Here is a 27,196-nt window from a genome sequence, read left to right on the forward strand (position 1 = left end):
GAGACGTAAGACAGACTATTCCAGTTAGCTACTTTGCATCTTCGAGAGTAGAGAAACACTTTGGTGTTATACAGTCTATATTCTCAGATAAACCTTAAATACCCCTAAGTTTTTTCTTCCCGGTAACATTTTCATTGCTCTACGTACTCTTCAGGTATCTTTTAGAGCTATCCTTCAGTATATGCTTTCTTTTGATGATCCTCAACTATGTGACATTTTAACAAAATCCAACTGTGTTCTCAATTAGCAAATCATAGAGTAAAACCTGGGGAATTAAACTACAAGGAAATTGATTAAGCACAATTTTTACAACAGGTTTGTTATAAGAAAGTAAAAGTACATTTCCTTAGGTGACTTGTAAGCTAACTAATCATTTTATAAGATTCAAACTGTATTAAGCAAAGTACTATCACTGCAACCTTCTTTCAAAACATGGCTTCCTGGGGTTAAAATGCTTAAATAAGGACAACATTCATCTGGAGACATGTTCTAGTTTAGCCAATCTTTAATGTCATACTACATGCAAAAAGAGAGCATTTTCTAATCTGATAAGTAGCACTGCTAACTTTCACACCTTAAATGTAAAGCTTACTCACAGATAAAAATAACTTACTTAAAACTGCTTACAGTAGGACTTAAACACATACATGGAAATAAAAATTTGTACAACATGTTAACAATGGTGTATAACTTTTAATTGTTAAAACAATGTAATTAGGTTTAAAAATACCTATGCCAAAGGTAAATTATTTTAGAGTACTTACCAAAATAACTTGGTCTTATTAATAAATTAAAAGCAGAAAATTTGACTATTATTACTGGATACTTTTCGAGGTTGTTAGGGAAAAAGAGAACACAGTCAAGTAGATATTTACAAATCAGGAAATTAAAGCTGAAAGTTTAGAAAAAGCAAAGCAAAAAACTTAACCAAAGACCTAGAATTCAAACCAAATTTCTGATTCTAATGCCTGAAAACTATGCAGCCTATAACAGAACCAATGATCTATATACTTAATAAGGCCCTGGCTGCCTGTTTGAAAAGCAGATTCCTGGGCCCTACTCCAGGCCAACCCAATGCAGGGAGTGGGGCTTTGACAGCCCCCAGGAAACTGCACTATAGACACCTTACCTGGGTGAATCCGCAGTTTTGCTGACCATCTTTGAGAAATACTACTATAAAGGAATGATGTATAAATTTGAAAAAGTGAAATCAACTGATTTACTGTAGTTACTTTTTTAAGCACTAAGTTATCTTTTAACACAAGAGAAGAACAATAAGGTTAAAGATCTAACGTCTGCCCTCCTTTTGATTTTTATCCATTCAGAACACTGCAAGTCATAGAGGAAATATTCTAAGTTTTTGGCAAACATGTCACTAACAACCAAGAAACAATGAAGCAGACTTGTCACTGCACCAGGGTTCTGAAACTTAACTTCTCATTTATAGCTCCCTACTCAAGATCAACATGACACGCTGACCTGATTTTTAAAAATCATACTCCTTTCCTCCCGTGAGGATACAGAAATCATTCAAACATTTTTGACAGTCCTTTAGAAACAGATCATATCAATACATTCAAGAAAATCAGTTTTGTTACTTTAGAGAACAACTTTTACTTAAAAATACCACTTGATTTTATTCAATATTGGCTCACTGACTTCTATTTGTAGTAACCATAATTAAGGCTACTCAAAAGCATGCACCACAGGCTCAGAATAACTCAAAAAAAAAAAAAAAATCTTAAAAAGACTGCTGGTGGCAATGACAACATTATTCTAAGACATTCACCAGATGGGCTTTTAATTGTAGCCTAGCATAAGTTACCCTCCAAGTCCTAAGTGATGCTCTAACAGTTCCATTTGATCTCATTCCCATGGGTTGAGCCTTGACACTGTGTTAAAAACAGCAGTTTAATAATCTATTTTTCCTTACAGAAAAAAAGAAAGCACACAGGTATTTGTTTATTGATTTAAGGTTTCTGTTCTATAAAAGTGTAACTGGAGAGACTGACAGAAAATTTAAAAATATGTACAGGCAATGGCACCCTACTCCAGTACTCTTGCCTGGAAAATCCTATGGATGGAGGAGGCTGGAAGGCTGCAGTCCATGGAGTCGCTGAGGGTCGGACACGACTGAATGACTTCACTTTCACTTTTCACTTTCATGCATTGGAGAAGGAAATGGCAACCCACTCCAGCAGTCTTGCCTGGAGAATACCAGGGACGGGGGAGCCTGCTGGGCTGCCGTCTATGGGATCGCACAGAGTTGGACATGACTGAAGTGACTTAGCAGGAACTGCTTTATAATATTATATATATTTATTTATATATTAAAATATTTTATAAGCAGGCTTCTCTCAAAGTGAGAGGTAGTCTGGTAGTATGGTTCTAAGTATGTGCTTTTCCAAACCTCAATCTACCTCCTATCAACTATTCAATACTGGGTATGTTAGCTAACTTCTCTAAATCTCAGTTATTCCTTCTTTAGACTTACAAAAGTATCTACTCCATCGATTGTTTAATGAGGATTACATGAAATAATCCAGGTAAAGTACTTCTGGAGTGCCTGGCACATATCATTGCATTAAAAAGAGAATTACTGAACTATACTTTTAAAAGAGTACTTCAGAATAATTTACTAAAAATTCAATATAAGAAGTTTGTTTCCAAGGTAAACTGACATTTCTATTCTAAATGTGAACACTATGGAACATGAAAGCTTATATGGTAATTTTCACATCATTATGAAAACTCTTAACACTTATTCATGTTTCAAGATTTCAACTTTGCCTAGCCATTGACAATTATTAAGATATAGAAATAAAGCAACTTTCATAAACATTTTCCCTCTTTAGATATATACTTCCTTGTTCAAACTACTAGAGGTTTCTAACTTACATTTCTCTTTATAGAAATTAGCTCCAATTTATAAACAAGATCTCTAAATTAAACCACTAAATTTAACAAAGCAATTTTAAAAAGCCACTAACATGACTAGTATTCCCAAATTCACCTTTTAAAATGACCTATAAAAGTACATGTTATAAGGATGTACAAGCAGGAAAGCATGTATGTGGGAAGATTCTGAGATCTAATTCAATGTGAAGCCAAATTCAGGAAGCTTGTCTTAAAACCACAGATGCATTTTAGAGTGTAATTCAAAAGGAAAGCCACGACTAGATCTCAGAGCAAATATTCAACTACTATATAGAGTGTTATCCCCCACTCCAGAATTTACCAATACTTAATGGCTGATGGAACAGAGAGAAGAAATAAAAGTATACTTTTAAACAGTCATCCTGGAGCTAATTCTGCAAATACTACTACCATGTTCCTTTTATATGATCTGGGTTGAGTTCTTAAGAGGAAGTGCAAGTTTGGGGAATTCAGAGAAATTTTCAAGTCAAAAGAAACAGTATGTGAATGATGTTAACATACTAAAATTGTCACAAAACTCAAAACATTGACTGGCTAAAAAAAATTACCAGTGGAGAAACAGACATAGAGAATAGACTTACAAACATGGGGAGAGGGGAGGAGAGGGTGAGGTGTATGGACAGAGTAACATGAAAACTTACATTACCATATGTAAAATAGAGAGCCAAGGGAAGTTTGCTGTATGGCTCAGGAAACTCAAACAGGGCCTCTGTATCAACCTAGAGGGGTGGGATGGAGAGGGAGATGGGAGGGAGGTTCAAAAGGAAGGGGATATATGTATACCTATGGCTGATTCATGTTGAGGTTTGACAGAAGACAACAAAATTCTGTAAAGCAATTATCCTTCATTAAAAAAATATACGCATATATAAATATATAAAGAATAAACAAAAAAAAATTACCAATATATCATAAAAGATAAATTCTCCACAAACATGTTATGGACATTGCTTCCCTATGTTAGCCAAGCCGGCACAAAGACTGCATAGTGGAATATGGGCCCTCATTTAAATGATGTAGATCATTTAGCTTGAATGAAATACAATTCTTAAAAAGACTTAACAATTTTATCTACATAAAAACAAAAATGGAAAAATCAACAAGCCATATGCCACCTATATAGGTACTAAAAGATGAACACTCAGGTTCCTCAGGTATTGTATATCATCTCCAGTCTTTAATATATTTACTATATTTAAATTGTCATATCAAACCCTTTCCCTCATATTGGTCTTTAGAGGCAGGTGTGTGATAGCAACTGATAAGGCTGGACAAAAGGCAATGAGTTAATGGTTCTTAAATTTGAGTATACATATGAACCACCCAGAGGACACATATTAAAACCCAGACTGTAGGGCCACCTACAGAGATCAACTTATTATATCTGGAGTAAGTACAAGGAATTGGATTTCTATCAAGTATAATGCTGACATTCCCAGCCAGGTCTACACTTTGAGAACCACTGTTCTAAGGCCATAGTTCTCACTATGGCTACATATTAGAATCCCAGAGGAACTTTTTACACACCGATGCTTGGAAGTCCCAAAGATCAATCATACAGGAAGTTCTGGGAGTAGGTCCTAGGGATTGATATTTTTAAAGCTTCTTAGACAACTAACATGGAAGTAGGGTTGAGAACCACTAGCCTAATTAAAATGAATCTAAACCAAATCCACAAGGAACAGATGTTTCTTAATACAAAAGCAGGGTAAGGACTTAAGCCTTTATCTGTTGATAGAGCAGCCAAGTGATGAGTATAGATCAAACTCAGTAGTGTGCCCTCAGTTGCTTATTTACCCAGGATTGAACTCAAAGTTGTGAGTGCTATCTGCTTTAAAACCCTGGCAGAGTCAAAAGCCAGTCTTTAGGTCATACAGAATGTTTGAACTTTGAAGTCACGTAGGCTACTACCAATTACATATACCATGTTTAGGAACAGTGGCAATAATGCATATTGGTTAACGCTGAAGCTTTGGAGTCAGACCATTTAACATATGTGACCTCTGGCAAGTTACATAAGTCTTGGTCTCTTCATATGGGAGTTAACGTAACATTATAGTTATGTTAAAGATTATATGAACATTCAAGTAAGAAGTTAGCTCAGAGTCTGATACATAAGAGTTAGTGTAATTAAGTAAACCTAAATTTAAAAAAGACTTAATTTAAGTACCTGTAAGCTACACTATAGACATATTAAACTACTAGAAATGCTAAGGAACTGACTGCCCCTTTTCATCTACTTCCACATCAGTCAAGGTCACAGCTCTTCATCACAATAGCTTTGGGATCTCTACTCTCACAAGACTGCAGTTATAGCTTTGTGAATTTAAACCTTTAGGACCCTTAAAAATTTTAAACCTTAAATAACTACAGAGTGTAACTAATGGGAATAAACACAACTTTTAAAAAGCTATGGAAATATACAGCACAATATTACTAGGAAATAAAGGAAGTTTTCATGTTCTGTTTCTTTCTTTGACTATAACGACTTCATGCATTTTTAATTTCCTGTATTACTTTCCTTTTATTTTCTGCCAAAATATACTAGGGGAAAAAAAGTTTCGATCAGGCACAGTCCTTCTCCAACAAACACACTTTATATAAAAATACTGAATCACTATTCAACACCTGTAGCTGATACAGTGTTGTAGGTCAATTATACCTACAATACTATAAAATGACATATATATATATACACAACATGCAAATATATATAAATATATACATATAGCATAATACAGTTATACTCCAACACTACAGGATGGCTCTAATCGAGAAGTGGTTGAGCTTTTGGTGAGGATATGGAGAAAATGGAACTTCCATACATAACTCATGGGAATATAAAATGGTGCAGCCACCTGGAAATAAATGTGGCACTTCTTCCCAAGGTAAAACATAACTGCCATACAGCCCAGCAATCCCTCTGCCACATACATACCAAAAATTTTAAATGCCCCCACAAAAAATAGTACATGGAGGTTCATAGCAGCAAAAAGTAGAAAACACCAGAGCCCATAAACTGATAAATGGATAAGTAAACTGTGGTTTGGCAATAAAAAGGAATAAAGTACTGATACACAAGCTCCAACATGGATGAACCTTTTTACTTTTACTAAGTAAAAAAAGCCAGTCACAAAAGACCACATATTAGAGGGGTCCATTTATATGCAATGTCCAAAATACACACATCCAGAGTCAGAAGAGTCCTGATTGCCTATGGCTGAGAGGGGTTGAGAAAAGGGCCGGTGGAGGCGGGGGCAGGAGTAGGTGAATGGAGAGTGACTGCTAATGGGTATGAGGTTTTTGGAAGATGAAAATGTTCTATATTAGATTGTGGTGACGTTGTACAATCCTGTTTATACTAAAAAAAAAAAAAATTGAATTTTACACTTAAATGGGCAAATTGAATGCTGTGTGATTTGTCTTAACATAGCTGCTTTTAAGAATTTTAAAAACTTTACAAAAGATTTAAGAATCCTTTGGATCTAAATCTCTAAAGTCTAGATTTAATATTTATACTGCCAACTCTTTCTCCCAAAGTACTTAATGGGTTGGTTTAACTCTAAAAATACAAAACCCTTGCTCAGACAAGAGTGATGCTAGATGAGTCAGAACAATCATTAAAACACACACACACACACACACACACACACACACACACAAATAAGTTTTTTGAATCAGGCATTCTGATGTTAACTCCATGATTTTGCTTTACATTATTTGTAGTAAGAAGCTCTAAATTCAGTCTATGTTCATTGAAGAATCTATAGAAAAGGGTCTCTTACAAACAGTAAAACTTTCTTAAACCTTAAAACAGTTCAAATAAATCTCTTATTATAACATGCTTTTTATGAACTTAGAATATTTGTAGCTATAATTTTGAGGAAAAATGAAGTAAGATTAGGAAACAAATGATTTCATTTAGATTCTATAACAATGTTAACTACTAGATCTGGCTTTTGGGGCTAGACTGGTCAAACCGTGGACCTTATATCATAATTCTGTAATGTCTGTCACTTCTCATAGATTAAAAATTGTTTTAAACTCTGATCTGGTTAATATATTAGGACCAGTAGGTCACCATAAAACTAACTTCTCAACACCACCATTTTAAACTTATTCCCAAAGAATTCCTCTGACAGGTTCCTTGGTCCCAAGTACCATATCCCTCTGCTAAGGCTAAATGACAAGTTGTTCAAAATGCACTGCTGCACTCCGAGTTTGGAAATAATCAAGCAGATTACTTTCAACTTATTCTATGAGAAAAATGAATTAATTCACTGAGAAATGATACTACTAGATCAGAATCATAAAAGCAGCCTATATGTACTTAGAATTTATTAAGTGTAAGTACAAAAAAATTGTCTGACAAATACTGTTTTGAAAGTGAAAATTAAAGTTAGAATGACTGGATTATTCGTTTGCAATGTACATATTTAGTAAACCCCCATCTAAGATTGAAGCTAGTCAATGCTTATTTTTGTCTGCTTCTCAGGGCAGACCATTCTCTATCTTTAGAGATCTGGCTGGTAGGAAGTTTGTTATCCTAAACTGCACTGTGTGCACGCTCAGTCGTGTCCAACTCTCTGTGACCCCATGGACTGCAGCCCACCAGGCTCTTCTATCCATGAGTTTTCCAGGCAAGGATACTGGAGTGGATTGCCATTTCTTCCTCCAGGGAATCTTCTCGACCCAGGGACTGAACCCATGTCTCTTGCATCTCTTGCATTGGCAGGCAGATTCTTTACCACTGCACCACCTGGGAAGCCCAGGGTATCCTGAAACCTACTTTGTGTGTTGTACAGAACTTCCTCCCAGAGCTTTTAAAATATGCAAGGTATCCTGATCCCAGTCTTTTCAAGCTAAATACTTAGTTCTTTCAGCTATTCTTTTACATTTTGAGTTCTAAAGATACCCAAGTAGAGAATAATCAGCCCAGTACAACAGGAACACCAGTCTTATTCTAGGTATCTTGTTTCTAATCAAACACCCTACAGTAACTATTTGACAGCTATATTCTGCTGACTAAGTTGGAGCTTACTACTCAGTAAGAATCTGTATTACTATTGCTAAGCCATATATGCCAATCTCTTGTCAATGCATCCTCCATCCAAGAAAGAACTTGTTTAATAAGTTATTGAAATTAACATAAACTTGACTATAGTTTTTAACTTTTCTGATAACCATGAAGAATGAAATTTTAACAAGATTTGTCATCACATCCATATGGGATCATGGGTCTTTCTAGGTGCTTACACCAGCCTTTTGTTATTTGGGACTCTTATCCAGAAACTCATCTATTTTCATACTTTATTTCATATAGTCCTTTGTTCTCTTTGAAGATGTAAGTGATATTTACCACTAAGCTTCTAATACTTTATTTCTCAAAGAAAGTTCAGATACTGTTTTCCTTGTCAGTACTGAAATAATTCCATCCTGTGAAATTATTTTGAACAGATAATTTTAGTCTTCTCATGCATTCTGGGTTTACACTTCCTTTTACTAACATTCCCTCTAGTCAAGATAAATTTCTCCTACATTAAAAAATAGCCAGGGACTGTCCAGTGGCTTATGCTACCAAGACAGTGGGCCCAGGTTCCATCTCTGGTCAGGGAACTAGACCCCACATGCCAACCTGGTGCAACCAAATAAATAAATAGTCAAATAAATGCAAAGACACTGTGATTTATGCTTTAACATTATACCAAACTCAGGCCTATCGCTTGGAAAGTCTTATTCCAAAACCAACTAAGAGCCCCTAAACCTGTAAAAATTTAGTAAGCCTTAGTTCACTTAGTGTTTAAAACTCACCCTATTTCCACACTGTGCCATTTATACAATTATTAATTTTTGGCCAAATAACAACTCCTTTATGGGCCAGAATCAGGTCCCAAGTAGCTGGTTTCTGAGTTCTTTTCTCTAAGAAATAAACACTCAAAACAAATCAAGAACTCTACTTGTTGATAACAGACACACAGATAGCTGAAGTCCCCCACTAATGCGGTATCTTGCCTCTTTGCCATGGTACTCATAAACCCAGAGACTGGTTACTGTTAACCTACCAACTCCATTCCCTTCCTATCCCAGCCTTGATTTACCAATATTTCAAGTCCTTGCCAATCCCACATTTTAATACTCATTTAAACTGTAGGTTCTATTATCATCTACTATGGTAAAAAAAAAAAAAAAAACCAAACAGTATGATGGCCCATTTGAAATAAGACATGTTGGCAACTTAGTCAGAGCCATAAGGAATATCAGAAAAGATAAAAGGGATCTACTTTCAAGCCCTTTCCAGGTATCCTGGAAACATGTGTCAACACCAAAGTCTTTTATACCATTTTTGTAAGAAAAATTACAACTGTTTTAGAATCTTGAACTCACACTTGATAAAAGATTTGGTTGCATATTTTCTACATATATGAAGATGTCACTTGAGTGAAGACTTATAAGTTTATGTAGTGCTGAATAAATACTACATCTTTCACCACAGTAAATTTTATAGTAGGATTTTAAAAATAGGTAAGGAAGATGATAATTCAGTGTTAGAGTCTAGGCCCTCAAAGCAAGTTCTTCGTACTGTTTTCACGTGAACATTTAAAAACCTTTGGTTGGGAGAGGGAGATTGGGAAGTGATTGCTGCTTATACAGTTTTTTGGAGGGAAAATAAAAGTGTTCTAAGATTAGTTTGCGATAATGCTCAATCCTGTGACTATATTAAAGACAGTGAAGTGTATCCTTTATATGTATAAATTTTACGTGAATTAACTCAGCAATAGCTTTCAGAAAATATTTCAACTCCATTCTAAATAACATCCCAAGTTATTATATATTTTCTAAAATATTCTTAAAATGCATAGCAAAAGCCCTAACATACCAGAGGACCAGACAGAGAAACCTTACATATTAAATTAAGCCAGGTATTAGGATACCAAACACAAACTACTTATGAGCCAAACGCTGAATGTTAAGGAGCTCTTATTATATTATAACCACTAAACAGAAACAAAAACAAATGGTACTAGACCAAACATGACTCCTAGATGATCTCTTCAGAAAGACTTATTTGAAAACAATCTTGAGATGGGAGATTTTGCTTCTGCAAACAAAAATATGAATGAAGTCCTCAATATCATGAGCACTTACTCATCATACTCGATATGATAAATAACGTCTTCATCAGCAGCAACAGAATCTGAATTAGATGTAGAGGGTACATTGTCCAATTTTTTTGTGTTCTCTTTGGAATTATGATTTACATTTCCATTAGTCCTTTTACAAGAACTGCCATTCTTCAGTGGAGTTTTGCCACGTGAGTGTCCATCAGAAGCTCTAGTAACACTATGTATACGTGCTTCAAACCAAGCACCAAGGGCGACATCTCTGGCATCCACCAATTCATTTACCTAAAAAAGTTTAAAATTAGTTAATGAAGCGTAACTTCATCTATTGCTTCAAAAACCTTAATATAACTCAAGTTATTTTGAGAGTTATCACGGTTAATATTTGCAGATACAAAAGTTTAAAGTAATTTCAAAGATTAGAACAAAACTATTCTTTTGGATTATACTGTCAAATCTGTTATTTACTAATATGAAAATTAACTTTCCTCCCAATATTCTTCAGTGAAATAGGTATTTTCTTTTATTATTCCTTATCCTTATCTATATTAGGCTTTTAAAATATAATTCTTGTGTACCAAAGAGTCATCCTGGCATGTTATTCATTAAGAATGTCACTAACAAAAAGCCAGAACTTCAGAGTATTGTGATTGTGAAACTAATTTGCTCTATTAATTTCTTCAGAATCCTTTGGATAACTTACAGTCAGACCAACCAGAAAACAGTGTATTAAGCAAAAAATAAAGAGGGACTTGTGCACATGTACAAAGGAAAGTATTTAATGAACCTACCTATACAAAATGGGGTTATGTTTCACCAAAAGTAATTCACTAGCAAATGCATTATTTACTACCTCAAAGGACAAATATAAAGAGAACAGAGCTATAAAGATGCAAAATATATGTAGTCAACTCGAGCGGATGTTTCAGAACTAAATCATACAATCTAACAAAATGTATAAAACAAGGTGTCAGAAAAACAGGTACATCAGAGAAATTTAGATTTACCTAAAGAAGCTGGTTTTTAAAAAAATTATGTCGTCAAAAAGCTGAAGGAATTGGTCTAAAGGTTAAGGCCTTTTCAGGTGCAATAATCAAGAGAAGTCCCTTCAACTTTTAAGTCTTTAAAAAGAAAAAAATGACATGACTAATACAAGCTGCTGCTGCTGCTGCTAAGTCGCTTCAGTCGTGTCCGACTCGGTGTAACCCCATAGACGGCAGCCCACCAGGCTCCGCCATCCCTGGGATTCTCCAGGCAAGAACACTGGAGTGGGTTGCCATTTCCCTCTCCAATGCAGGAAAGTGAAAAGTGAAAGTGAAGTCGCTCAGTCATGTCCAATTCCCAGCGACCCCATGGACTGCAGCCTACCAGGCTCCTCCACCCATGGGATTTTCCAGGCAAGAGTACTGGAGTGGGGTGCCATTGCCTTCTCCAGACTAATACAAGATCATCACCTAATCAAGCTAGCTCTTTCTGAGAGTCTAAGACCACTTTAAAGTATCATATAGGGTGGGGTGGGGGTGAGTATACAGTAAAAGTTAATACCTATATACTAGATATTATGCAAGGCTAGTTCAGTTAGGTTTAATAATCTTAATAATTAATAAATCATATTTTACAGGATAAGGAAACAAAAGTTCTGACAAGTTAACTTGCTCCAAATGGAAGTCAATAAAATGCAAAACTAGGATCTGAAGACACCTTAACCTTAAAGCTTATGTTCTTGCTACTGCACATTGCTATACATTATGTAAGGATATAGCTACTATAGTGATTCCTCCTATGGATCTCAGCATCAGCAAAGTTAACTGAAAACCTTCTGGGAAGGACTGACCATTCTAGATGCCATTAAGGACATTTGCAATTTATGGGAAGAGGCCAATATATTAACATTAACAGGATTTAGGAAAAGTTTATTCCAACTCTTATGGATGAACTTGGAGGAGTTCAGGACTTCAGTAGAGGAAGTAACTGCAGATGTGATGGAAATAGCAAGAGAACTAGAATTAATTCTACAAATGGATACTGAGGATGTAGGTGAACTGCTGTAATCCCACAGTGAAGCAAATAGATAAGGAGTTGCTCCTTATTAATGAGCAACGAAAGTGGTATCTTGAGATGGAATCTATTCCTGGTAAAGATGTGGTGAAGACTGTTGAAATGACAAAGGATTTAGAATACTATATAAACTTAGTTGATAAAGCAGTGGCAGGGTTTGAGGGGGTTAACTCCAATTTTGAAAGAAGTGGGTAAAATGCTATTCAAAGCCTTGCATGCTACAGAAAACTTGTTTGTGAGAGGAAGAGTCAATTAATGTGGCCAAACTTCATTGTTGTCTTATTTAAGAAACTGCCACAGCCATGACCACCCTGATCAGTCAGCAGCCATTAACATGGACACAAGACCCTCTACCTGCAAAAAGATCATGACTCACTGAAGGCTCAGATGATGGCTATTTTTTTTAGCGATAAAGCATTTTTACATTAAGGTATGCACATTTTTTAAAGAAATTATGCTACTATATACTTAACAGACTACAGAATAGTGTAAATGTAATTTTCATATGTACTGGAAAACCAAAAACCTGTGTTACCTGCTTTAGTGAGGTATTCTCTTTTTTGCAGTCATTTGGAACCAAACTTGTATTATCTTTGAGATACACAGATAGCCACATTTAGAAAAGAGTCTTTCATGTCGAAGTATTTGATTAAAAAGAACACCCCAAACAAAAGCTCCACACATGAGAGGAAAGGAAAAATCATTAAAGAATAAAATAGCGCCAAGAGCAAATACTTGAGGATTTACCATAGCTAGCTACAGTTTTGTATGTTCTGTGGAAAACACACAAGCTCTGCACATAAACCTAGGTTTAAGTCCTTGCTTATCACCTACTAAATGTAACCTTGAACAAATTCCTTAACCTGTTCCAGCCTCAGCTTCTTTTACAAAGTAACATACTTTGCAGTGTATTGAGATTAGGTGACAATTTGTATAATGTGCTAACTTAGCAAGCATACAGTAGCAACAAATGAAAAAACTCTCCTTCCACTAATTATCAATATATGTTCAATGTTAAGACTTATTAAAGCTCATAGTTTAGTCTTATTATACCATGCTTAGGAAATACATTATCCATTTAATGCTATATACATTGTCTCCTTTAAAAATTACAATGCAAAGTCATTCTTATTTCTTAATTAGTCTCAGAAGTGAAAAACACTTGCCCTCAGGAGATATACAGCTAGAAGTGAAGTGAAGTGAAGTTGCTTCGGTCATGTTTGACTCTTTGTGACCCCATGGTCTATAGCCTGCCAGGCTCCTCTGTCCATGGGGTTTTCAAGGCAAGAATCCCGGAGTGGGTTGCCATTTCCTTCTCCAATACAGCTAGGAGTGGGAGCTAATAAAAGTTTCTCAAACTCTGAACAGGATTCCTCTTTATATCATGTTTCTTCAGAGTTACAAATCAAAACACAATATGGTTCTATTTATTTACATAAAGTTCAGATGGAGAAAAAATAGGGATGTAGACATAGGTTAAAAGTTATTATCAGGCTGTTTAACGGTAATAATAGGATAAAGTTAATAAAAAGCAAAGAAATGATTACCATAGAAGTTTGGGTAGTAGTGGTAACTAGGGAGGGGGATGTTTAATCAAGAGAGGGTACATGAGAAGTTTCTGGGGTACTATTATCTATTGCTTAATTTGAGTGGTATTTATGGACAATGACTTTATAATAGGTTGTTAAGTTCTACTCATATTTGTATTGTCTATTACATTTCATGACCAAAAAAAGATTTTAAAAAGCAGTATAGTACTTTAGACAAAAGACAGGAAATACTAAGAAATCCATGATGTTTACTTAGTAATTATTGATAACTTTCCTTTTCCTTTATTTGCTACAAAGAGCACAGACATATAAAAAAGTTTAACAGTGCCACACACTTAGGTAAACCCCAAAAGCTTACTATCAGCAAGCTAAACAGTCATTATTTAAGCCAGAATGAGTCATTTCAACAGCGAGACCTGATGTGAGTCATACAAAGCTTCCACAAAAACCAGAACACCAATTTAGGCATCAGTAGTCCACCTGGTTTCGGAAAATAAACTACTTCCTAGAGTCAGCAATTCGATGTGTTGTACAAGGGGAAGAATTGGACCCCTGCCCTCTGCACTATTTTCCAAAGGTTCTCCAAACATGATAGCGATATCTAGTTTCTTACTACACATGAAAAGATAGCTACAACTGACCAAATACTGCTCAAAGTTACTAAATAAGGCAAGACAAGACTGATATTAGGTAATAACTTCAAATTAAAATTGCATCTTAAGGTTTAAATGTTATAGTCTGTTTTATGTATGCTTACCTGAAAATATTTAATATACTTTTTGTGCCTGCTAATCGTGAGGTTCAAAAATATTTTTAGGCAAAAGGGAAAGCCCCTAAATCTGTTTGCTCATCCATAAAGCAAAATCTTTATAAACCAAAAATTACATAGGTAAGAATTCATGAAAAGAGAAAAAAAAAATTTCCCAAATTTTAAAGAATTCAGACACAACAATGAAATTTTGATATACTTACTATTCAGAGATTTGTTCTAAGGAAAACAGACAAAATTCAAAGCAAACAAATCAAAAGTAGCAGCCTCTAAGCATTTTCAGGCTAGCCCAAAAAGAAGTTAATATCTAATATGATTCCATGAATTCCATGGCAATATCATCTGTTTACCCATCATTTCTAGCACCTAGTACAAATACATACTAAATATCTTAATATTCAGTGACTGAATTATCCAGAAATTATTCCTTCTATATGAAAGTCCCTAGTCAAAATTTCAAATTCCTATAACAATTACTGAGCTTCATCCAAAAAACCAAGTAAATCTGTACTGGCACTCTTTAACTAACAAGGACGGTTAAATGTGGCTTTGACTAAACTTTGACTAAATATTACTTTACAAATAACTAGCCTTTTGAGAGTTTACATGCCAGATTCCAAGTGTATTTCTAAATGAGGAAAGGGAGACAATGTACTTACTTGCCAAATTTGTCCAACTCAGAAGATGGCCTAGTTGAAATATGAAACCAAGTCTGATGAAAGTTGAAAGCTCAAGTCCTTAACATCTATGCTATGTATTAATATGAAATATAAGAGATGTTTTTTAAAAAAAAAAAGCAAGTACGAGGAATAGTTGACAGCAAAGTGTTAACACTGAAAATAAAATGCAAAAATCTGCTAAGAGAAGTAGTTTCTCATGATGCTCTTCTAAATTAGATTGGGGGAAGGGACACAATTGGGTATTGAGAAGTGTGCTAAACAGAGAATTTAAATTGACCATAACAGTTTAACTTTGATTAATCTCAGACCTGCAGATATATAAGCTGGTCCTCCTATGAAAACACATTTATACTTATATGGCCCAAAACAAACCAGGTCAAAAGTAGCAGCTTCCAAACGGTTACATTATAAAAAGTTAAAATGTAATAATGTAAGCCTAATATATACAAAGATGGTTACATAAATATTTATAGATATGTGCTTCAGTCGTGTCCAACTGACTCTGAGACCCCATAGACGGCAGCCCATCAGGCTCCACCATCCCTGGGATTCTCCAGGCAAGTACATTGGAGTGGGTTGCCATTTCCTTCTCCAATGCATGAAAGTGAAAAGTGAAAGTGAAGTCGCTCAGTCGTGTCCAACTCTTAGCGACCCCATGGACTGCAGCCTACCACGCTCCTCCATCCATGGGATTTTCCAGGCAAGAGTACTGGAGTGGCATGCCATTGCCTTCTCCGGGATATACAGAAGTTCTGCACATACATACATGTATTTCCTTGCTGTCAGCTGCTGCTGCTAAGTCACTTTGGTCGTGTCCGACTCTGTGCGACCCCATAGATGGCAGCCCACCAGGCTCCCTTGTCCCTGGGATTCTCCAGGCAAGAACACTGGAGTGGGTTGCCATTTCCTTCTCCAACCGCATGAAAGTGAAAAGTGAAAGTGAAGTCGCTCAGTCGTGTCGGACTCTTAGCAACCCCATGGACTGCAGCCCACCAGGCTCCTCCATCCATGGGATTTTTCAGGCAAGAGTACTGGAGTGGGGTGCCATTGCCTTCTCCACTGAGGACCCTATAAACAAGGACATGCCAGAAGCAAGGAGCATATCTAAAGCCTAGGTATTAGCTTCTAATATCATTCTCCAATTAAAGAACTAAGGTTCCTTAGAGAAATGGTTGACTGCAGGACTGGGGCAGAAAACACACAAGATGAGCCTGCAGCACCTTTTAGTGCCAGAAAGAAAGGTTTTAACAAAACAAAGATCAAAGAAACCCCAAATGGGGGCATATGGAAAGGACACAGGAGAAAAAATATCCATACTAGTTAAATATATGACCAAAAAAATGAAGAAGAGGCAAGTCTCCCATGTAAAAGAATTCCTAATAACTTTTGTAGATAATCTGGCCTTAAATATGGAGGATTCTTAACTCTCCATTCCTTAACAACTTATTAAACACAGATGCAGAATACGTTTTTTTACCTGAACGTTACTGACCACAGCAGGGATGTTTCAATATTCACTTGCATAACAAATTGCCAGTCACAGGCCTTAGTTGCTGCAAAAATCCCCCAGTCAATAATGTGTTATGGAGAAGGAAATGGCAACCCACTCCGGTATTCTTGCCTAGAGAATTCCGTGGACAGAGGGGCCTGGTAGACTGCTGTCCATGGGGTCTCCCAGAGTCGGACATGACTGAAGCAACTTAGCAGCAGCAGCAGCAGCAATAATGTGTTGAGTGGGCTACATATATATAGTGACTTAATCTCAAAGAATACAGTATGCAAAAGGGGATGAGGGAGAATAACTTGACAGTGAAGAAACGTGACAAACACCATCTTAGCCAGGTGATTAAGGTTCACAATGGTAAGTTACTATTCATTTAAAACTTAAATAATTACAAAATAGAACGTCAACAGTACAGTGCCCTAGACATGTCATTGGAAATAGCACTTTACCTCTGAGCATTGAAAATAGCACTTTACCTCTGTGTTCTTCCTCCCCAAGTATTTAAATTCAGTCTAACAATGAAGAAAACATATTCTAATGTTGCATTTTACAACTACCTGACCAATACACCTCAAAATTGTCAAAGTCATCAAAAACAAAGTCTGAGAAACTGCCACAGCCAAGAGGAGCCTAAGGAGATGACTATTTAGTATAAACTAATGTAAATGTAATGTGGTAACCTAGATGGGATTCTGGAACATAAAAGACATTAGATAAACGCTAAGGAGATATGGTTCATTAATTGTAACAAATATGCCACACTAATGTAAGATGTTAACAGGGCAAACTGGGTGTAGGATATATAGGAACTCTGCAGTATCTTCCCACCTATGCTGTAAATCTAAAACTGTTCTAAAATAACAACTTTATTTTTAAAATAATGTGAAAAATTATCAAGTAGAAAGTTTTGGTAAATGAAAGAGGGATGAAACCAATGAGTGAAACAGACAATTTGGCAAGTGCACTTTCAATATTAATAATTCGATCTGAACTGAGAACATTATATAAAAGCACTAATTTATATGTTTTGTATGAATCATGTAAGTTTATTCCCAGACTTTTGCTTTGTTACTGTAATTTTTTTTCTTTTACTAAATGACCATATTAAGGAAAGCCATTGATATTTAAACAGCCACTTTGCTGATGGCTCATAATGCTCTTATGTATTTTCTCAGCTTACCAGGTATTCCTAAGTATTGACTGCCTTCTCCAGGATTTACAATATTTTGTTTTTTGCTTTTCTGTATTATCTAGAACTTCTAGAAAGATGTTAAACAATAGCATTAACAGGCTTCTTTGTCTGGTTCTACCTTTAATGGGAATGTTTGTGGCTTTTCCCCACCATTAAGCATGATGCTGGGTATGGTTTAAAATATTCACCTATTCCATCTGTTCCTCTTACCAAGAATTTTTTTAAGTCAGAAATAAATTCAAATTTTTATTTAGATGCAGAAAACAGATTAGATCATTTGTTTTATTTGGTTATATTAATATGATGAATTATATTAAAATGTTTTCTAACAATAAACTATCCCACTTCCTGACAAACCACACTTGGTCAACATATGTTCCTCTAATATATAGTTATTACTTTATTTGCAAACTATAACTTAGATTTTACATCAATATGTAGTGATACTAATGTGCTTTTATAATCATGTTTTCAGTATCAGTGTTATACTAAATTTATAAAACAAATGAAAGCTTTCCTTTTTTTAAAATCTTGTGGCTCAATTTAGATATCATTATTATTCTTTATGGGTTTAAAGCAATTCAGTGTAGTGTACCCAGGCCAGGTGCTTTGATACACCTCTTCACCAGTTTTGATTCTTTCCTTTTTTGCAGATCTGTTTGCATTTTTTCATAGATCTTGATTTGTGTTTCTTAAGTAATTCATTTTGTCTACCAACCTTTAATTTTTAGCCTTGAAAAAGCTCTGAAAAATTAAGTTTGGGTCCCAGTTTACCTCAACCATTAAGAATTATGAAAAAATATAAGGATAAAGATGAAGCAAAAGTGTTAATGATTTCTACAAAATTTACTAGAATTTGAAGAAGTTGCTAGATAACAAAGGTCAATAAATCAATCACATTTCTATATAGCAAACAAACTAATTTTAAAAGGTAACCATTTATAATAGCATCAAAAACAAAGCTACTAGAAATAAATCAAAGGTATGTAAAGAGGAAAGTAATTGAGAAAGATGTCAAAGATCTAAATTAATGGAGACATCTATCATTTCAATAATGAGGGACTCAACACTGTAAAAATGTCAATTCCTCAAGGTGGTCTACAGATGTGTTTTCCATTGAAATTCCACCAGTATTTTTATTTCTAGGTAGAAATTCCTAAAGAAATTCTTGAACATGTGTACCAGGATACACATAGTTGGCTCAAAACAGCACTGTGTGTAACAGCTAAAACTGGAAATAACCCAAATATCTATTCATCATGGGTTAGATAAATGTATTATGGTATGTTAATAAAATGGAATAATACAAACAGTGAAAAAATACAGCCACATGTGACAAATTTCAAATATAGGCAATACAAAATGTTGTTTAGAGATAAATAACTAGTAACACTAAAGAAAAATGGAATGATCATGGACGTCAGAACAAGTAGTTTACTTCTGAGGGGGAGAGAGTAAGATGTACTCTGGTAGGGGCATACAAGAGGCTTCAGAAAGCAACTACGTAACCTTCATGGAATTACATAGGTGTTTGCTTTTATGCTCTGAACCACTGAGTATAGTTTGTCTACACAATTTTCACTGTTTTTTCAATATTACTTTTAAAAAAGTTAAAAAAAAAAGTTAAAATATTAACAACTCAAATCTTTACTTTCAAATGGCAATCAATGTTTACTTATTCACAACATCCTGAAGAGAATACATCTATATTCTCACAATTAACAAGAAGTCTGAGGAAGACAACATACCTTATATAGTCCAATGCCAGGATCAATAAGAAAATCACGAGTTGATGTAGACGGCTGACTGGAAGGTCCCACCCTTGGGGTTTTCTTTACTTTAGGTGGACTATTAGAATAGGGTTTGGCCTGTATATCAGTCTGTTTTGATGTGCTAGGAAGGTCAGGGTCTGGGCGAACTAGTAGCTGAATTATATCATTAAGTCCAACATCATAGTCAAATAAAGTATATCCATTTTCCAACTGGAAAAAAAAGGACAGAAAAAGATTAAAATGCTTCTCTCAAAACTCGGTCTTTTTACATCCTTAGTTACCCAAATGCCCTAGTCAAATTATTAATATAAATTCCCAGCATTACAATTTAGTGATCTTGAAGCCATTCCTATGGCCTCTGATGTCAGCATCTTCTCAGTTTGTCTGTGTGTGCACTCAGTCATGTCCGATTCTTTGAGACCCCATGGACTGTAGCCTGCCAGGCCCCTCTGTCCATGGAATTTTCCAGGCAAGAATACTGGAATGGATTGCCATTTCCTATTCCAGGGGATAGTCCCAACCCAGGGATTGAACTCGCATCTCCTGTGTCTCCTGCATTGGCAGGTGAATTCTTTACTACTGCACCACCTGGGAAGCATCTTCTCAGAACCTCAATAAATTTTTAGGAATCATTCTATGTCAACTATAGGGAAAACGGACAGCCACTGAAACCAAATATTATCACTGCTGCTGTGATATCATCTAGGCAGAAAAACTCATCTTCAACAAGTTCTATGTATTTTAATGAATCCACTACAAGAAACAAAAGGTGAATTTTCAAAGTGAATTGTTTTATAACTGTGTTCATAAAGACATTTAGTTAACAATTTTATCTCTCTGAAGCAGTAACTTTAAAAACCAAGTAGAAAAAAATTCAAGCATGAATGATTACAATGCTTGTTCATGCTACTCCAACTTGCTCAAAGTTTTCTGTAAAGGTGATCAAGTTGAATTATACAAAGTATTCCAGGATGACTAGTGAATATTTTGTAACTTATCCATATTTTGGCAAGGTTTCTATAAAAGACTGAATTGCATCCACCATTCCCACTCTCACTCCTCCCAAATATGTTGAAGTTCTAATCCCAAGTAACTCAGAATGTGAACATATTTATGTGGAAATAGGATCTTAACAGAGGTCATCAAGTTAAAACTAGATAAGGGTGGACCCTAATCCATTATGATTAGTGTCCTTATAAGAAGTTGAAATTTGGACAGACAAACATGTGGAGAAAACAGTAACATGACTGGAATGATGTATCTACAAGCCAAGAACACCAAGGACTGCTATCAAAACATCAAGAAGCTGTTTGAAGGAAGCAAGAAAGGATTCTCCCCTAGAGGATAGCATGGCCCTGCTGACAAGTTGACTTTGGGCTCACAGCTAACAGAAATGTGGGACAAAGTATATCTCTTAAGCCACCTAGGGTTTGATACTTTGTTATGGAAGCCCTAGGAAACTAAGTCTCCATTTTGTTTCTTTATACAATTTAGTTGGCCATTTCACTAAACTCCTTAAAGCTCAGAACTATCATTTCCCAGGAAACACAACCAATTTAATCCCTAGTCATTTTCCCCTTTGTATGTAATTTCTGTCACCATCCACAGCTCTAACACAATAAGGCCATATGTGAGAAGTCAACCAAAGAGACAAGAATAAAAATCTGTCTTTGAATGACAAACTTACTAGTGTATTAAATAAGTACCTTTAATTCAAGCAATCCAAAACATACTTAGAACAATTCTACACATTACAAGACTGCAAAGAGATCAAAGCAGTCAATCCTAAAGGAAATTAGTCCTGAATATTCATGGGAAGGACTGATGCTGAAGCAGAAACTCCAATACTTTGGCCACCTGATGCAAAGAACCGACTCTTTGGAAAGACCCTGATGCTGGAAAAGATTGAAGGCAGGAGGAGAAGGGGACAACAGAAGATGAGATGGTTGGATGGGAGATGGTTGCATGGCATCACCGACTCGATGGACATGAGTTTGAGCAGACTCAGAGATGGTGACGGACAGGGAAGCCTGGTGTGCAGTAGTGCATGGGCTCTCAAAGAGCCAGACACCACTGAGCGACTGAACTGAACACATCACAGGTGTTCACAACTGTTAAACAGAACAAGGGATTGAGAAATTAAAATTTCCCAATAGTGGAATTAAACGAGACATTATCTAACAGACTAACATGCTTCTTTCAAATAAGTCTAAGGAATCTCCCAAGTCAGTAAGCAGATAAGCCCTTATCAGGACAGGATGTTAACATGGCTTATCTGATTAGAAAAACAAGAACTCCTAATCCTCAACTACTGGGAAAACCTCAATAAGCAAAAAACACGTTCACACCTTCATTTTGCCTGTCTCCAACAGCATCCCCACCTCATCAAAAAAAAAAAAAAACCCTAACAGCACAGAACATGAAAATTAACTGATAGGACATTCCCCCAAATGAAGATACCTATATGAAGGTGTAAAATAGAAATCAGGCCCACAGAAACCTGTAACCACTGTTCCTCAATCAGTTATGCTCGCTAGAATAGCCACTTTTACCCAGATGATGATGAGTCCTTTCCTAATTCATAGGTACTCTCAGGAGTTTTTCTGAAACAGTGATTATCCATCCACTGCACAGCAAGTTCCACAGAGCTTTGCTATTGTGCAGAGTTGTGAAGACTGTTGGAATGATTTGTTACTTTAAAAGTACCAAGAATCCCCTGGTGGTCCAGTTGTTAGGACTCTACTGCCAAGGGCAGTACACTCCCTGCTTGGGGAACTAAGATTCTGAAAGTGAAAGTCACTTAGCCATGTCTGATTCTTCATCACCCCACGGACTGTAGCCCACTAGGCTCCTCTGTCCATGGGATTCTCCATGCAAGAATACTGGAGTGGGTAGCCATTCCCTTCTCCAGGAGCCATGCAGCCAACTGAATAATAAAAGTACTAAAGTCCTCCCAAATTTAACAAAAGTATAGACTGAAAATTACCTGCACTTAAATTATGCTGAGTAGGGGAAAAACAGATTGGTAATTTGAAACTTACACTTATGAGTTTCAGGCATTTAACTAATGAATGTCTCATTGTAGAATGTTTGAGAACTGCCATTCCACAAGATGTGGCTGAAGAACTTATAATATTAGAGAGGCAGGGATAGTCCTTTAATTTTTTTCTTTGAATTGGGTTGAAGTTAAGCAATTATAGGTAACAGTAAGAATTACAACTGTGATGCAAGGGAAAACTAGGAAGCAAACACCAAATGGCAGTGGCTCAGAAGGCACAGAAGTCATTCCCAAGAGGCTACTGATAAGGGATGCAGGTGGAGACCATTACTAACTTTCATCTATCTTTCACAGCATATATACTACAGAACACACACACACCCCCCCACACCCCCACCACCACCCCCACTCCCCCATCCCCGCTCCTTCGAGTAGGCAAACACTTTTACTTTGTACTGCACGTGAAAACTGAGTACAGGGGCAAAAGAAAACTTTCTTTCTTCTGGTTCATGCTTCACATCTACAATCTACTCTAAGAGTTCCTACAGTGGTACAGGGAAGAGAAGAGGGAAGAGAATCCTTTCAGAGTAGGAAAAGCTCTGGATTCTCAAAGATTTAGAGATCCACCAATACAACTCCTTAAACAAACCCCCAGGAAGCAAACTCAACCTCTCAAAGAATATCTAAATGAGGTTACCCTACTTTAACTGAAACTTACAGCCCAGAACTGCTGCTCTCCCCATTTTGACTCTCAAAAGTAGAGTCAATCACACAATTACAGTGCTGCTCAAGCTTCATTTGCATACCCACCACCTGGGGACCTTGTTAAAATACGGATTCTAGTTCAGTGGGGCTGGTCAGGTGAAGCTAATGCTGCTGGTCCTGCTGATCCAGGGACCATACTCTGAACAGTAAGAAACTAGTATGAGGCTGACTTCCTACAAAATGCATTTTCAAACTCTGATGTTCATCAGTTATCTCCCATGGGGTCTTGTTAAATTCAACCACTTGCAATTTTACGGTGAGGTGAACATCTATAATAAATATCCACCAAGTGATTCTGATGTTTTATCAGAGATTAAAAGCAAGAGACCTAACATACAAAGGTGGAAGAGGAGGCAATTTACATCATGGACACTGTAAATGTTTTTTTATTTATGACATTTTTCACTATGTGGCAGTAAGGTATCTTGAGGAAGGAGTGTATTTTCCTAATAAGCACAAAACTCTGACTTCTCAAAGATTTAGAGATTCACCAATATAACTCTTAAAAAAATTCCAACCTCCAGGGTGCAAATTCAGCTTCTCAGAGAAGCATATTCAAATGAGGTTACCCTACTTTACCTGGAATTTACAGCCTTGCTCTCTCTCCATTTTGACTCTCAAAGGTAGCATCGATCTATTCTGCCCTTTCTCCTTTTGACTCTCAAAAGAGCATTTTCTAGGATAAGGGCAGGTCTTTGACACCAATCCAGTAGAAGCCTACTACAGACACACTATCTTGTCCAAGGACTGTAGACTGTATTTCCAAAGGAGAATAGAGATAATAATCATTCCCATGGCTACTTGTCAGCTTGTAAATAAATACCTGGAGCACTATCTTTCTTCTGTCTCCAACTAAGTAGGAACCCAAGATCCATTCCTAATTCCTACTTGTCTACCGTTATAGAGAAATGAAAGCAGAGAGTTAATCAACTGTCCTGGGCTAAGAGGTACATAAGGTTGTTATCCTCAACAGTTTTCCCATGAGCCTGGAATAGCTTCATGGTGTCCTGAAAATGTACTCTGATGCCTTGAATTTATCACAATCCCTTCCTTTCCTTCAAGACAGCCAGGTGCACATTTTCTTTTTATCGTATTTTTATTATTAAATGGTAAGAGGTGTTGCCTGAGAATACATTTTCATTCTTCATTTCTATCTCTAGTGAAGTTAAAAAGTATCCTGGGAATTTATGTACTATTGTCCCTAGCTAGAAAATAAAATTTAATAGACTTGATTACATGCTTCTCCCTTTTGATCAAAAGATAAAAAAGGTATTAGCCACAGGAGGCACAGCGATATCAAGTTGCATAGAGTTTAATACACATACATTTATTTTTAAAGCAAAGTTTAACTCGAACAGCTGTTTTTGTTAAGTCAAACACTAGAAGATCAATATAAAACTAACTACTATCAAAGATGCCATCTCTTGCTGCTGTTGTTTAGTCGCTAAGTCCTGTCCGATTCTTTGTGACCCAATGGACTGCCAGGCTCCTCTGTCCATGGGATTTCCCAGGCAAGAATAGTGGAGTGGGTTGCCATTTCCTCCTCCAGGGGATCTTCCCCACCCAGGATCAAACCGTGTCCCCTGCTTTCCTTGGGAAGCCCATGACATTTCTTACTTAAAACAATCCCTGGCTCTTTCTCTCTCAGAGTGTAATCTCATTTCTCTAAAATTTCTGGACAGTTTCAAATGGTAAGCCTACGAAGGGGAGAAAAATATTTCTTTCAAACAGTAAGCTGTAGGGGGAAAAAGGCTACTTCTACCAAATCAAAGAGAGTTACACTTATTTCAAACAACAGGACTGGAGCCAAACTATGATCAGCTGGAGGATGCCAACTTCTTTAGTTGATTAACATTTTTTAAAAAAGAAAAAGATAAAGATAGGACGGGTCTGAGTCTCTTGATACAGACCATGTGAGTAGGAAAAATCTTCAATGGGCCAGACCAAGGCCATACCGTTCAACTACCAGCGACGCCGACAGGCAACCTCACCGCCAAAAAACACTTTCAGCCTTCAAGTGTGTACCGCTGTCTATGCTCCAATTACTGTGTCAAAAGCTTGAGTGAGGGTTCTATTAGAAGGTGAAGGATAAGAGCAAAACAAATCTTTTGTACTGCTTTTCACTCTTCGAACAACCCCCTTGGCCCAAACTGGGCAGTTTAAGCCTGGTCCCGGGTTACACCAACAGCTTCTTCAGCAGGTCTCTAATCTCCTCTACGACAGATTCGATTCTAGGAAAGGAGGTGGGGTGGGGAAGCAGAAGTTCTGGAAACCCTTCGAATCTTCAGTGTATACAAATCCCTTCCACAGTGAGGAGGCGGACTTACAATCTTGTGCCCCATAGGGAGCAATATCTAAGTTTCCCCTCCCACTTGGGAGTCGGCAGCGCGTCTGAGGTACGGAAGCGATACGAGCCGTTAGCCGGGTCAGCACGGCCGGGAGCCGGAGCCTCCTGCCCTCCCCACCCGCACTTCGGCATGGCCGCCAGAGCCCGCTGCCCTCCCCGCCCTCCAGGGGCCACGGACCCCACCAAGCGCGGGAAAGGAGGGACCCCAGGCACTCTGGCGGGCTGTGGCTGCGGCTGCTGCCAGGCTTGGCAAGGGCGGTAGGTCTCGGCACTCGGGGCGCCCCCGCCTCCGACCCCACCAAGCGCACCTGCAACTCGGGTGGCCGGGACCCCGCTGCGCCCCACAGGCGGGCCCAGGGCCGCACTCTGAGCCTCGCGGGCTGCCCATCCGAAGTGGAGCCAGGTGCGCTCTGTGCGCGCGGTACACCAAGCCCTCCGGCCCGCCCAGCCCAAGCATCCCGCTACCCTTGCTAGGGCTTCCAAAGAAGTGCGTTGGGCGCGCCTTACCTGCTTGCCCCGGTAGAAGAGGCGCTGGCACTCGGGCCGTACGTCGAACAGCGCCCACACCCGCTCGCGCAGTTCCTCAATTGTGGCTTTCCGAGACACGTCCTCAATGGTGCGCGTCTGTGAGCCGTCGATGGTGCGAACCTGGATCCACATCTCGGCGCCGGGAGAAGGGGCCGGCTCCGCTTTGTCTCCCCCTGCGCTCCGGGCGCCGCGCCCCGCCCGGCCCGCGCCGCTTCCCCGGCGGCTCTGGCTCTCAGCGGCTGGCCGGCGAGCGCGCGCACAAGGGAGGAAGACTGACCAGGCGCCGGGCCCCACAGGCGGCGGTGAATCCTAGACCGTGCGCCCACCCAACAGAGCTGGAGAGGGAAGGAAAACGAAACCAGTCGGAAGCTCGGTTGCTATTGCAGCCCCCGCCTCACAAATAGGAAGCAGCCTTGTCTGCGCTGCGCGGAGTGTTTACTTATAGAGCTCTAGCTCCCACATGGAGGTCACGGCGCCAACCCGGATCTCGCGAGATCTACGCCGGGCTCCGCCTTAAAGAGGTAGCGGCTAGGGAAGAGGCTGTAGACCAGAGGGAACTAAAATGGGAGGGTGCAGAGAGGACGCGACAGAGGGGCGGGGCCGCCGAGAGCCGTTACTTGCGCCTCCGCCTGCACCTGGGCCTTGGACACGCCCTCTAGCCTTGGGGTGTCTGGCGGTTACAAGGCCGCCCACACGGATTCCCGCTTTGGTCCAGGTTTCGCTACCCAGGGCGCCAGCGACTCCTCAGGCTTAGCCGGTTCGGTTCTGTGGTCTCAAAAACACCAAAGATAAGAAATTCTGACGTGCACTTGTGTGATCAAGAAAAGGGGAGTGGGTGCGTGCGGGTGCAGCCTAAATTTGTGAGAAATCACGTCAGGAAATGAACCCGCTCCACCGCTCTTTGCCAGACACTGTCAGCCACGCGGCCTGGTTGGGCCGGCCACCCAGGAAAGACCCTGGGGACCCTTCTGCTTC

At 38.1% G+C, this 27,196-nt stretch overlaps 1 protein-coding gene across 1 annotated transcript in view; it reads right to left on the bottom strand.

Annotated features, from left to right (window-relative positions):
- The window catches only part of UHRF2 (ubiquitin like with PHD and ring finger domains 2), a 73,029-nt gene extending 46,361 nt beyond the window's left edge, over nt 1-26,668 (bottom strand). The window contains exons 1-3 of the mRNA XM_055578125.1: nt 26,201-26,668; nt 19,560-19,793; nt 10,084-10,343 (exon numbers count right to left, since the gene is read on the bottom strand). Of these exons, the coding sequence (XP_055434100.1) occupies nt 10,084-10,343; nt 19,560-19,793; nt 26,201-26,353 (647 nt within the window). The 5' untranslated portion in view covers nt 26,354-26,668. The remainder of the gene's footprint in view (nt 1-10,083; nt 10,344-19,559; nt 19,794-26,200) is intronic.
- Nucleotides 26,669-27,196: the final 528 nt, after the last annotated feature.

The sequence above is a fragment of the Bubalus kerabau genome, chromosome 4 (assembly GCF_029407905.1).
Source record: "Bubalus kerabau isolate K-KA32 ecotype Philippines breed swamp buffalo chromosome 4, PCC_UOA_SB_1v2, whole genome shotgun sequence".
Lineage (NCBI taxonomy): Eukaryota > Metazoa > Chordata > Mammalia > Artiodactyla > Bovidae > Bubalus > Bubalus kerabau.